This window comes from Rousettus aegyptiacus, unplaced genomic scaffold (genome assembly GCF_014176215.1).
Source record: "Rousettus aegyptiacus isolate mRouAeg1 unplaced genomic scaffold, mRouAeg1.p scaffold_m13_p_2, whole genome shotgun sequence".
Taxonomy (NCBI): domain Eukaryota; kingdom Metazoa; phylum Chordata; class Mammalia; order Chiroptera; family Pteropodidae; genus Rousettus; species Rousettus aegyptiacus.
Genome location: NW_023416295.1, coordinates 146,479,410 through 146,493,996, shown reverse-complemented (window position 1 = coordinate 146,493,996; position 14,587 = coordinate 146,479,410). Strand labels below are relative to the sequence as shown.

The following is a 14,587-nucleotide window of genomic DNA, read 5'->3' as shown; positions in this document are numbered from 1 at the left end:
AAAAAAAAAAAAAAGGTACTCGATTAGTGATAGTTATCATTTCCTGCCTAGAAAGGACTCTGAAACATACGAGGCTATCACAAAATAGTTGTTGGATGGATGGATGGATGGATGGATGGATGGATGGATGGATGGATGGATGGATAAAACTATGAATAGTCAATTCCAGTAAAATGCCTGTTTTTCCAGACTGAGCTTAACTCTTACTTCCTTTGGGAAACTACCAAGCTACCTTCATCCCAATTTACACACATTGTTTCGCTTAATAGTGTAGGTATCAGAGCCAGATTGCCTGTGCTTGAATCTTGGCTCCACTACTTACTCTATCTTTGGGCAAATCACATAAACTCTCTATTCAGCTGCCTCAGCTATAAAATGGGGCTTAACAACAGTATCTGCCTTATAGCGTTTCTGTAAAAATTAAAAGGGTTAATACAAAAATATATTCATTCGGCCAGAGGGGTGTGGGTTTAAAGGGATGGGAGAAAGCAGTGAAGGGTTAAAGAAGTACAAATTAGTAATTGATAGAGGGTCACGGGGATGGGGAGCATGGCATAGAGAATGCAGTTAGCATTAATGTAAAGGCTAGGTGTAGAGCCAGAGGAGAGAAAGATCAATCAGGGGGTTCATTTTATAAACTATATAAATGTCTAACCAATGTACTGTATACTTGAAACTAATAATAAAAAATTTAAAATTATATATATATATATATATATATATATATATATATATTCATTGGACTGCCTGGCACATAGGAAGTATTCAATAAACATGAACAATTTTTATAGTGCTACATACCACATTTTACAATTTACTTATTCAGCCCATGAAAATAAGGTCCATGAGAGCAGGAACTTTGGTGTGTTTTGTTCACTGCCTAAAACTATGCCCTGGGACATAGTAGGGATTCAACAAAGAGTAGCTGAATGAATACCTACCAACCAAAGACAAAAAATATGACAATTGCATATATACATTTTCCTCCAAAATTAAGAAAAGGGCTTTGCATATAGTAGATGTAGAACAGATGTTTGCTGACTAAAAGACTGAATGGATATGATCAAAAGGAAAGTGATTTTGGACTACTGACAGTACTACATCAAGGAGGCAAAAAAAAGGATTTAGGAATTTTTCAGTTTATCTTTATAAACATTTTATTTAAAAAATAAAATTATAAACAAAATACAGAAAAATATTGACACCTGTGATAACAAGAAAATGACTCCCAAATCTTTAGGGCAGTTTGTTATCCTGGAAGAGCAAAACCATGAGTCTTACAAAGAAATTTTATTGTGCAAAGGAGGAATGTACTCTTTAAGGTTCATTTGTAATAGGCATTTGGCATTGACAGAAAACGTTATTTCTATGGATACATTCAACATTTTGCAGCATACTTACATTCAAGTTACATTTCCAAATTCTATGCCAAACACAATCAACTCATCATCAAAAGTCCCTATGGTATTAACTAAAATTCTGTTTGGTAGGAAGGAATACATTATAATTTTATTAGAAAACAATTTTATGTTCCTACTAGATCAATTGTATTTTAACTACTTCAACAAAATTCACTGACCTTTTCTTTTCTTCTCTGTTGAAGCCAAGCCTCTTCTAGACAAATTAAGCACCAACTGAAATTTTTTTGGCCAGTTATGAAGTCATGTAGTAATTTCTTCCCTTCCTCCTTAGAGATAGTACTAAAACTTTCAATGAAAGAATGCCAGCACTGATAACTTATGTCTTCTTTACAGTACCTAAGACATATGGCTATAAGCTGCAGAATTTTAACTTCTTCAAAGATGGCTGAAACACTGTTCCCTTTCAGTTGTGACCAAATTCCTCATCAAAATAAAATACACTAAAGGCCTTTTGAGCCACACTTCTCTTGCTCAGGCCCACTTCCACGTCTGGAAGTGTACTTTCCCTTCTAATAAAGCTTTCTTCTCTACTGCTAAAAAACAAAAACAAAAAACAAACAAAAAAAAACCACACACACTAAAAACCTACATAGTTTTCTGTAAACTTTACTCCATTTTCCCCACACATTCCTCAAATCAGACTATTTCGTCATTAACAATTTGCGAATTTGTTGCTTAGCTTTTCTAAGTTACACTAGGGTAGCTATCCTAGTTTCCTGATGATCTTCTCATTTCATTTTATAAATTATGATTTTATTAAAATCAACATAAATACAAATATCTCCCATCTTTGCTACAGTTCTCTGAGAAACTAATCCTAACTTTCTGAAAGGTAGAGATTCCACGGGGCCTGTCTATCTAGGCTTGGCAATTAAAATGTCAAGATTAGAAAATTCTCATGCCTCCAAGAGAGTCTAGACAAATCAAATCTACTCATAATGTATCAATTCTTTCTTAAATATCTCAAATTAAGTTCAACTTTTAAAAAGTCTGGTGAGATCATTAATGATGAAACAATGGAGACAGATGAATTTCATTTAGTTGAGCTCCTTCTTTCTAATTTCCTTCAGGTTGTAACTTCTCCCCCAGTACATGATGACTGGCAGTTGGCAGTGGGTTGCTGAGTTGATACCACTTCTAATTCAGATTCACGAACAAAAACCACTGCGTCACCACTTACATTTATAAGACACTGTGCCTATAAGAACAACAGGACATGTTCAGTTACAACAGTATGCTCACACTCTTCTGTTAAATTAGAGGCACTACTGTTTAGCTGTAAAAGCACAGGCTTATAAGTCATCGGGGAAAAGACAGCTCAAGAGAAAAATGAGCAAAGGATAAGGACGCAATTCACAGGAAAGGAAACTCAAAAGAACCCATTAATATAGTTATTTAATTTTTTAAGGAATTTTTAACAATTTAAAGTGAGTTATCTTAACAAAACTGATAAAAGAAATTTATAATTTAACCTAAGCAGCATTCCTTCACCCCCATCAACAGAATTATGTGACTTATTTAAAAACAACAACAACAACAACATGACTATACTCTTCCCCAGGATGGCAGTTAGAACCCGACAACATCGCAGTCCAAACTAGAGGGCATTTTTAAGTCTCCTTAGTCAGCCGTCACTGTATTCCAAAGACCCATTAAGATGGTGGAAAGAGTAGTAAAATAAGAGCAAAACTTCCAGAATTATTTAGGAATAATCACTAGTCACCTGGGGTGTGGAAACAGCACCTGACCTACCTATGACTATGGTTATTAATCTATTCATTAGAACACGTTCTAAGCACTGCGTATCAAGAAATCTGTAAAGAGCAAATCCCTTGCGAGGGAGAGAGGGTGGAAGATAGGAAGGCCATGGGGGACATTCGCAGGACCTCCATCAGGAGCTTTAACTACATCTCACCTGGTTCTTATTTGGATTCTCCATGAAGACACACTGCTTCATTATGTAGGACACGACAGCATTCCCTCCTAATGCAGCAACATGAGCTCTCACCATTGCGAACACTTCAGCAATAAAAGCATGGAGAAAACCACTGACTCCTCCTTCCTACATGATAATGCACAGGAAAATCAAATTACATACAGGTATTCATGAATGTATATAAAATGTCAAAGAATATATATTAAAATGTCTTAAATGATCTTAATGTAAGGATAGTTTCAATGTCCTTCATAATGGCAATTTATGGCATGAACAAATAAACCTTTACTGAACACATGTCTATGATAGGAATTTCCTTATTTTACAGATGATGAAATTGAAGCTCAAAGAATTTGTAACATTCCCATGACTAGCTATGATCACATGGCTATTAAGTAAATGGCAGAGCAAGAATTCAAATTGTTCCTCAATCTTCAAAATCTCCCCCTATCAAATCATTCCTACCATTATTCAAATAAATTGATGGTAAATATAAACAATAAAGCCTCCCTGCTATCCATATCTCTTGTTCTGAGCCATGTTTCCTGTCATCCTTACCTTCTATCAGTTTCTCAAAGGGGTCAACCACTTTTCTCCCTCAGGGCCTTTATACATGCTGTTCCTGAAGACACCTCACCCAATTTTCTGCCAGGATAACTCATTCAATTCTTCAGGTCCTAGTTGACATGGGACTTCCTCAGAGAAACCTTCCCTGACTGTCTAATCTAAAGTGAGTTCCTTCTTTATATTCTGATACCCTCTGTTATATTTCTTTGACTTACTATCGCTAGTAGATATATATGTTATACAATTATTTAATGTCTACCATGCTCCAGTTCCACTAGACTGTAAAATCATCAAGTCAGGGATTGCATCTGTTTTGTTCATAACTATATGCTAACATCTAATTCAAAAGGTGTTCCATACTAAGCATTGCTAGGGAATGAAATCCAATAGATTGGAGAACTTTATTGTTCAAAAATAGAAAGTACAAAAAACAAAGGCTAGCAGATTACCGAAAATGCTTTTCAACTGAAGTTTTCCATAAATTATAATGGAGGTCATTTACAGTCTAAGAAGAAATTTCCAACTTTAAACTGAAAGTTAAGGGCAAACTGAATGCAATGTTAGAAAAACACTTTATTAGGTCACATCTTTCTGAACAGCCAGAGGACCCAATGTGTAATTTTGTAAAGGTATCTCTTTTTGTAATTAAGGAGTTAAGTGAGTCATTTCAGCCTGTCTCCAATCAGAGCTTAGCATATTTTTTTCTTTTATTAGTTTCCCTCTTGCCTTTTAAATCAAGAAATTCTGATGCCTGCATAACAGAGACTACAGAAGGATAATTTTAAAAAGATTAAATAACTAAGCGAATTCATTAAGCAATGAAAAAATTTGTGATATTTATCCATATAGTTAATATTACAAATCTCTGTTGAAGGAAAAATCTAATGTGAAGCAACATTTTAAGATATGGTTGCTTAAATAGTAGAGAAAGGCACTTTGGAAATAAAATTTTATGGATTCAAAAGAGTGCACTATCCCTGGGCTATTAAGAGCAACTAGAAAAAGTTCATTCAACAATGTATGCCACCCTCTCATACCCAACTTTGTCAAACTTAGATGGACTTAGAAGTGTCATTTATTTTAATTCTACATTAAAAGATTTCTGAAAATATCAAGATAGCTTCATTTCCATCTCGATACAATTAGAATGACTAAAAAGTTAATTTTTCTTAAAGGAAATACCCATCTAATTATTCTGTCATTTACTTATTTACACAAAAATGTCTTATGTTTACAATGTGCCTGGCATTATGCTATATGCAAAATATAAAAAATAGTATGTGGGCTATTATTTTTAAGAAAGTATAAAAACACTTTTGGTGAAACAGTGGGAAAAAAGCATAGCTAAGTGAACATACTTTTAAAAAATACAAATTACTGCTAAAATAAAATTTGAAGAATTTATCAAGTTTCACACCTCAATCACTAAAAAATTTCCCTATTCATAATATTGAATTGCTCAGCAGCCTTGTTCTATTAGACATAATATAATTTTTTTCTTGAGTTTAAATTCCTGTGTAATGACAGATATAGTAATAGCCTGACTCTGATTAACTTTGAGCACATCATATAAAATGTTATAACTTGTTATTTAAAACACAAATTAAAGCTGAATGATACACAGTGTGAGGCAAGAATTTGAATAAATGGCATGCTAAAACAGTAATGGAGAAAGTAGAAGAAAATGAGCAGCCTCATTCTTTTTCAGAGGGAAGAAACAATTGAACTAAATTATATCAACCATCCCCATAGACATACATCTCCAACACAGTTCCCTATTATTTCAAAATGTAATCCCTTAAAATTGCCATTTAAAAATGTATGGCAAATGACTACTCAGAAAACTAAGCTGTTCTTACAATGCTGTTTTAAATCTCTAATCGAACATGGATAAATTTGTTTTACTCACCATATGATAAGGATCCAGAAATCCTAACAGTAAACAAGTTTAAACCCAACACAACTCTTGTGATAAAACTAGCTACTATATGAAATTTGCTAAGTCTAATCTGGAATCAATCCAGATAGTTTATTGGAAAAAAAAAAGATGTGTATGTGTGTTACTTTTGGCAAAAAAATAGCAATTTGAAACTTGTTTGGTTTTGTCACTAACACTTTCAGAGAAAATTCACAAAAATGAAATAACATCTATAAAATTACCTCACGTAGAGAAGTGGTTTCTCGAATGAAAAACATGTTAATTATCCCAAGATATTTAGTTATTTTTGCTCCGGGAATGAAAGAAAGAGGTGTCATCTTAACAACCCCAACTGTAGAATTTGCACAAGGTGGAGCAGAACGATTCCGGAAATTTCCTTCACCCATTGGACTTGCTTTTTCAACTGTCACAGCTAAAATCAGAGAAAGAAGAGAAAGTATCAAGATCAGAAGCTGGTAATTCAAGTATTCCCCAAGGTTTCCAAGTAAGTGGTGACAACATTCAGCTGTCTGTGAGGCTAAGCCATGTCATGAAAGAAAAGGAATTATCATGCACTGCATGCAATTAAAAAAGAGAGAGAGAAAAACACAAGAGGAAATGCTGGAATGGAATTCTTTTGGAAGAAAAATGGCATTCCTGCAAAAGAAAATGTTGATGCGGTGTAGCTACACACACAATGATCGTTATAAAGTGAAGAAAAAGAAAAAGCGGCAGAGCAATTAAAATATCTGCTGTAGGAACAAATTATTACAAGGAGAGTGTGAAAGTTGTTATATTTCCCATTTTTTTCCATCTCTCTGACAACTTCATCATTGTCAACTTGTAGATAAACCTTATGTTAACTAGTTGTAATAGGTTTCTTTTTCAAACCACTTGATCAAACTCATAATTTTAAAAACTTAAAAAAATGACCTTGTCTGTCTAAAAGTTGATTGCTTATTAAATAACATATATAGTAATAGCTACCACTTATCAAATAACTATTATTATATAGTAATAGCTACCACTTATCAAATAACTATTATAAGTCAGACATATGTATAACTAATCCTTACGACAACCCAGCATCATAGGTATTATTGTCCCCATTTTACATGAAGAAACTGAGGCTCAGAGAAGTTAAATAACTTGACCAAGGTCACACAGCTATTAAAATGGATTTGAAACCAGATCTGGCTGGTTCCATAATCCCATGACCTTTCCTCTAAAACAGTTTCTTCTCTATTAACATACCGTAAACTTTCACTCAAATACATTTACCTCAAAATCTACCAAAACACATGTAAAAATAAAGACATATGATGACCATGATTCTAGCAGTGAGATAAGAGTTAACTACTTTCTCTCCAGAAATACCTCATTCTTTCAGCCCTCTGGATATCACACTTAGTAAACTGACACATGCCACATGTTACATAGTACCTTGGGTCCTGGGAGAGTGTCTCTTCAATAAGAGAGCTGACAATTTCCTTCCATTAGAAAGAGACAATATCTATTTATATACTTTTAAGAATACTTTCACAAAAAAGTAAAATTTAAAAGCACAATTAACAAATAGAAAAGCCCTGCAATAACTTTTGCTAAATGACCCTTAGATCTGCAGCTTTCACACTCCAATACATGATTGATTGGCAATGTTATTACTGGGTAGAAAGGTCTAGCCTTCACCACTGGGAAATCAGGGATATGCTTCTCAGATCATAATGTGGTAGAAACATCCGCCTACTTGTCTTAATTGATCCGCGCCTTATGGTCTGAGCTTTCAGTTTAATGAGCTCTATCCAGCTGCTGCATCTGTCTGCAAAGGAACTGTAATCAACTGACGTTGCTGGAAATACAGACAGAAAACAAAAGAAAAAACAAAGAAAAAAATATGTATGACGTCTCTTACTCGTCATAACACTCCTTCCGATGAAGTAATTTAACTGTAATTTAGAAAAAGAATGGTCCTTATCAAGTAGTAAGAGAGACAGTAAAGAGTCAAGCTTTAGACACTGATTTGTCCAAAACCAAGTTCTCAGTTAGCTGGCTGAGCATTTTTAGTGATGTCATAGTTGTGTGGTCTCAGGGAAAAAAGAAGTGGGGTTTAACAGAAATATCAGTAAAAAAACCAGATACTATGTTTTAACTAACTTTATTTCCCATTATTTTTACTTTATAATGTTTAGCAGTTTACATTTTAGGACTTTAATTTGCTATCCAAACTTTGTGAATAACTGCCTTTCCTATTTCTACCTTAAAATCAAAACTAAAAATAATTAAAATCAATTGTCGAAGAATACATTTTACAAAATCACTAGTGGTCTTATCTTTTATTAAAATACCTTCATTCTACCATCAGTAACAGGAAAGCCAAAGGGTTGTTTTTGTCATATTCTGCTTGCATGTGTGCTTTTGGCAACAAAGCTTCTGATAACAGAGGGTAGGGGTGCAGATGTGAGCCTAACAAGTCCTCTTTTTAGGAAGAGTAACTTTTTCTATTATTGAGTAAAAAAATAGTTAAATCACTAAAATTTTACTTTTAAAAACTGGAAAGCCATTAAAATGCTAAAAAAAAAATTTAAATATTTAATTAGAATTTTAAAGACACATTCTAACTATGATAAAGCCACGTTTTGGTGTCTATTCCACTGACCAGTGCATTTCTCTGATGTCGGTATGTTTATGTACCACCGCACTAGAATTTCACATCTTTGGTGACTATTTGCTTAATTAGACAAACTCACCTCTCTGTGCAGCTGGTATACCTGAGTTAGAACTTGCACTCTCCAGGTGTTCTAATAAGACAATATGAACAACATTAGCTTGGATGCTAAGTACAAGCCAGTATATCTCTTTGCTGTTTGTAAATACTCTGTATAAGCCAGACGAGTAAGAGGAAATCTTTATGGCTTCATTATAAAAGCAAACCAAATAGAAGTATTTAGGTTTAAAACACACTTTCTATTGACATATGAAAACTAGCTCAGTTAATAAATATTGTGCCAAAGAAGACTACTTGTATGATATAGAAAGAGTTTCAGAAATTTTATAAACATGAGAAAATATAAACACATTAACAAATGTTAGCAGAATGAAATCAGGATGTGAGACACATAAGCAAAGAAGAGTCAATGTATTGAGAAGAAAATCTGAAATGAAACATGGAAGGGAAATATTTGTGAGGGGAAGAGCCAGTAAGACTAAAAATTACAGACAGATCAATGACCGATGTCTCACGGATAAACCAAACACATGCTCCTTACTAGCCATAACCCTCTCCTTCACCACCATCCCCTTCATTCAAGGACTTCACTACCAACGGCTCCCTCTGGTGGTATCAAGACTTTGTGGAACGAAAAAGTGACTGCTCTCCATAGAAATTACTCTCAACTATAAAACATGTGGTTTTATTATTCTCTTAGTACACTTTAGCAATATTTAACAAGCCCTACTGGTGTGAGGAGAGGGACTAATCTTAAAGTTAAAAGTTTAGTGCAAATGAGTATACTGATGACAAAAAAAAATGTGGCAAGGATTCTTTTTCCCCATGCTCCAATGCTTCTAAAGTTTGAGACGTCTCTATTCTCTTAATTTACAGACCATCTTTGCTCTGAATATTAAAAAATATTTGTGATAATCTTATCTAGGCATCTTGAGAAAATTACTAAAACTGAAAAAATGTCTGCAAATTTGGAAAAGATCCTCTGGCAGATTAAAATATATGTAATCTGGAGTCTTTAAATTTTTTACTGTATTTTCCTACTTAAATGTTTCTTAGTTTTAAGTAATGATCAAAATTTGGGTTTATCCTCCTTTAGGTATTTCCACCAATCTCTAAACTGTCTAACTATAACAATAAAATATGGCTTACTGAATTAGATAAAGGATGTATATAAACATCCAGTATAAACTTTGTCCACAATAATATTCAAATATTGGTGGACTAATAATGAAATTGCCATGTTACAGTTAAAAATTACTAAGGCATAGAGAAAGATATAAATAGCTTCAATTTGGATAGTCCACAAGGGGGGAAAATTCAACTATAATTCATATGTAATACATATATTAGAGGAAAAAGAAACTTAGCTTTTCTATTTGGGTCATTAAACATTCCAACTAAATAAAGGTGAGCAACACCCTAAACCACTTCTCTTTTTTCTTCGATCCCCTTCCTTCCATTTCCTGCCTCCACTGCTAGGAACCCACTCCTCCTCTCACTACCATCCTTTATAAGTTCTCTTCCAAATTATTTGTTTTCTGTCAGTAACCCAATTCAATTTTTCTTTGCTTTTTATTCCTTCTTCCTCTTATTTTGGACTTCACTGTCCTCAAGCTGCCATAAAGCAGCTAAGATTCCTTAATCCTACTTATCCATCAATTCTCTTTCCTTCCTTCCTTCCTTCCCATTTCGTGGATAACTTTTTCATACATCTTCCCCTCTTTCGTTTCTATTTTCCTCGCATTCTCATTACCCTCAGCATCTCTCCTTTTTCAGAACTTCCCAGGGTTGTTGTGGGCAGCAATAACATGGAGAACTTTAGTGTTTTTTTACTGTTGTTACCATTTAGTCATTAGGACAAAATATATTTTTAAAAAAGAGAAAGAAAACAGACATGCAATAAATTGTTAATATATAAAGATATTTTAGTTAGCATAAATAGAATTACATATATTTGTAAGAATTCATAACCATTAGTTGGCAGAAAAAAACAAAAGCTAACTTGGGAGTTTTTATAGATTTACATTTCTAATAGCTAGTTTAAAATGATGTATTTATTTACTTCTCAGTATTAGTAGTTGACTTTTAGTAAAATCAAATTTAGTAAAATCGAATTTGGTTTAATAAAAAGAATAACTTTTATAATCTACAGTAAAAAATAAAGATAAAAAAACTTCTGATGTGAAAATCTAGTTAAGGAATACAATATATGAAGGGCATAAGTCAACTTATTTACTTTTATACTGAAATCTATATTTTGACCTACGTTGGTCTCATTAGTCATCAGCTTCTTAATGAAAAAAGTACTCTTGCCAGCCTATGTATGCCACTAAACATGAGGAAATCACCCCAGCTTAAAGCAAAATGAGAGCAGAAACAAGGTGGATATAAAAAATTTTTCTTCTATACATTTTTATCCAGCAGTATATAAAAATTAAAATTAACTTAATTAAACTTTTTTAAAGTCTTAAACTCAAAATTTTAATGAAAATGATTATCCTATTATAGATGAGATTTATAAACTATTTGAGATATATTTATAGTGGTATGTGATTCACACACTTTTGTCATATAAATTAAGCCCCACAATATGGTATCTAATATATCAAGACTTAGGTCTTTAGACATGTACCTAAAGTGATATGTTAACCTTTTATGAAAACTGTATGTATAAAATTTGAGCTTAACTACAATCCATGAGAAAAATCTTACTGATTTGTTTTACATTTCACCCAGATTATATGGATTCCCCATTTTTAACTATATTTGCTGTCTTTTTTCTGCATGTATCGTTTTAAAAGTCTCTTGAAAACCATTTCAGAGCAAACATAGGTGTAGATATTAACAATTAAGAAAAAGGTTATGAAAGTGGTATAAAAATTTGCTATAGCCACCCTTTTTCTCATAATATAGCCTCAATTAAGTAATTTATGTTGATGCCACATCATCTATGATCCTCATATCATTCATCAAAAAATTTTGATGACCTTCACATGATAATGTCTTTTAAGAATTACTTTGGCTCAGCACCTCTTAATATTTCAAATCAGAAAAATCAAAATAACTAACAAGGTAACATCAAATTACCATAAATTTGAGACATACATCAAACTATTTTGTTACCTTGAGAAACAAAACCAAACATAACAAAAGATGGAAGGAAAAAATTGAACATGGATGGACAATTCAGGCCTAGGCTTACTCTAGAGAATTAGGATATACATAATTGAAGCATCTTTTCTTCAAATATTCACTAATTTTTTATAACACAAAAAGATAAGGAAAGGTTTATCTACAAGTGAAAAGATGGAAGTCTTAATAAACATACTGTGCTTAGCTCTTGAAACTACTGTTAACATAAAAGGAAATGAAAAATTTTAATAAATCATCCTATTTGTGATGAGAACATGAAAAATAAACTAGAATCCAACGTTTTCAGAATTAAAAAAAAAGAAAAAGCTCTATCAACTTAGCTGACTGACCTAACAAAACTGTAAAACTATGTATTTATTTACTTCTCAGTATTAGTTGACTTCTAAGCCTCTTGTGGTTGCATATAAGGGTTTTCTGAGCATTTATTCCTAGCACTCTTACCTTTCTATCTCCTGCCTGTTTCCTCTAAATTGCCACACTTAACTTTTTCAAGATATTTTTATCCTCTATTCAAAGCCCTTCTTCATGTTTCAATGCCTAATACATCCACGTTATAACACTCTATTTATTATAACATTCTTTGGACCTTTTCAAAACCCATCCTGTCCTCAAATATTCAAAAATACTTTAAGATAACTTTTTAATATATTTGGTATAGCCCGTGTCCTCCTAAAAAGACTTAAGGGAGCAAAGACAATAAATAAGCATGCAACATAAACCACAATTTACAAAACTATTTATGAAAAGGTACAGATTAACTTTTTAGTGTTTATTCATGATTTTGAAATGTAATATTCAAAGAAGAGCACATAGGTTTTTCAGTTAAGCACTTAGTATAAAAAGTTTTGACTATATGTTAGTATTAGATGTGATGATATTGGTCATTATGAAGATGATAATGGTGATAATAAAGGTGGAATGACCTGATTCAGTTTTTTTTTTTTTTTCAACTTTTTGAAACCCTTTCTTCAAACAAAATCATATATAGAAAACTGATACATAAGAGCACACTGAATCGAAGCTGCTTCTAGTTCAGAGGTAGGGAAGGGGGTCCAGAGATCTATCCTCACTCCTCCATCCTCCTCAGCTCCCCTCCCCACCTCACCTTCTGGAAAGCCATGAAGCACCTCTGAAGAAACTTTATGGTTTAAAAATTATTGGTTTAACTAATTAGAGGCTATTTGGAAATTTTTAATTTAACAGCTCAGTGTGACCTTAGGCATAATTTAGACTTTTGATTTGTTTTTAATAATAGGAGTAGGTTAATAATTAAAGAACCATAAACTATAGAAACCCAGGGAATTGTAGAATTTTAAAGGCTAGAGAGAATGTTAATCATTTACATTTTGCAGATGAGTAACTGAAGTTTAAAGAGCTTAACTGGCCCAAGTTCTCACGCTTTATCAGTAGCAGAACTTTATTACTCCACCTCATAGCTCCTCTCTATGGTCCCTAAAATGAACTGCAAATATTTTAGGTACTGTTCAGAAATTATTTATCCTACTCAAATTCTTCTTTCCTTATTCTTCAATTCACAAAGTATCATTTGTACAAAATATACTAATGGCCGCAAAAAAAATGAAAATTCTCCAAAGAGTTCTAAATTAAAATTTTAATTTAGACAAAAAGGAAAGAGAACCATAGTTACCATGTTAGAAGGCTCAGAATTTTAAAGTAGCTTATTTTTTCATTCAAAAAATGAGACAGGATCTATTTATCTGCATAGTCTATTTATCTGCATAGACAGGACTTAAACTGATTTACTAAAGACTCTACAGCCACATATGCAGTATGACTATAAAACTACTCTGCATTATACCTAATTTGTGATCAGATAAATAACTGACGAGTAGAAATAATTTCACTTGTATTATAAAATATAAATTTTAGAAAAGCCAATTTTGTTTTAAATAACAAATGCATCATTTCTCAAAAAATTTAGGAAAAAACTAACCACATTTATTGTATATGTGATGCTACAAAATGACATACAGTAATCTGGCAAATTTTCTAATAAACATTGCACTGAAATCAGAAAAGAAATAGCTAAAAATACTTTTTCATTTTTTTACAAATATTTTACATGACTGAGTAGATTTACTGCTATTAAGTTAAGGGACAATCATTTTGCATTCAAAAAAGTGGCAGCATATTTTAAGTACCTAACAATGTTCCTCAATTACAGCCAAGGCACCTAAAAGACAAAAAGCACATCCCTTTCTCATGAATACTACCACCACCCAAAACCTCCCCAAATACTTTCTGAAGAAAATAAGTAGTTCGTTCAAAACAGTAATTTTTGTAAAGGTTTAACTGTTGCTGTAAAAGAATTTGCTAAATAAAATGTAAATATCAAATATATCACATGTAAATAATTACTTAGAGATCCAAATCTCTGAAAATAAAACTTTAATATACTTGAAATATAAAAATGGAATACCATATGAAAAATTACCATAAAAATTTCACAATTATTTGAGAAATTAAAATAAGAACATTCCTTTCTCCCCTTTATAAACATGAAGACACATACAATGAGGGAATGAAGAATATATCATCTCAAGATTAAGTAAGATTGCCTACAATGAAGAAGCAAGGAAAGACTAGAAACTAGGATTTGTGTTTGCATTTCCCTTACTTAACCAACCTTTAACTGGTGGAAAAGGATGAGAAGGAAGCGAATCTGAACAGAGTTCCAGTGGAAACTGCAGAAGTTCTTCATTATCTGTAGAGGCTTGAGAGGCAAGAAAAACAGTTATTTAGTAATAACCTATTATTAATTTTTTTAAATTAAGAATCTCAGATAACATATATACCCCGACCCCCAATTTATTCTGGTTATTTTCTCCTTGGTTTCTCCCATGGGG

General features: G+C 32.6%; 1 protein-coding gene across 13 annotated transcripts in view; it reads right to left on the bottom strand.

Moving 5' to 3' along the window:
• Positions 1 to 1,139: 1,139 nt before the first annotated feature.
• The window catches only part of C2CD5 (C2 calcium dependent domain containing 5), an 81,921-nt gene continuing 68,473 nt past the window's right edge, over positions 1,140 to 14,587 (bottom strand). For 5 of the 13 annotated variants that reach the window (XM_036236898.1, XM_036236889.1, XM_036236890.1 and 2 more), the window contains 6 exons: positions 14,368 to 14,454; positions 8,590 to 8,640; positions 7,590 to 7,691; positions 6,085 to 6,275; positions 3,337 to 3,483; positions 1,140 to 2,619 (listed from right to left, as the gene is read on the bottom strand). In XM_036236898.1, coding sequence (XP_036092791.1) covers positions 2,488 to 2,619; positions 3,337 to 3,483; positions 6,085 to 6,275; positions 7,590 to 7,691; positions 8,590 to 8,640; positions 14,368 to 14,454 — 710 coding nt within the window. In that variant the 3' untranslated portion in view covers positions 1,140 to 2,487. The remainder of the gene's footprint in view (positions 2,620 to 3,336; positions 3,484 to 6,084; positions 6,276 to 7,589; positions 7,692 to 8,589; positions 8,641 to 14,367; positions 14,455 to 14,587) is intronic. The other 8 variants (XM_036236891.1, XM_036236892.1, XM_036236896.1 and 5 more) reach the window with 6 other exon arrangements.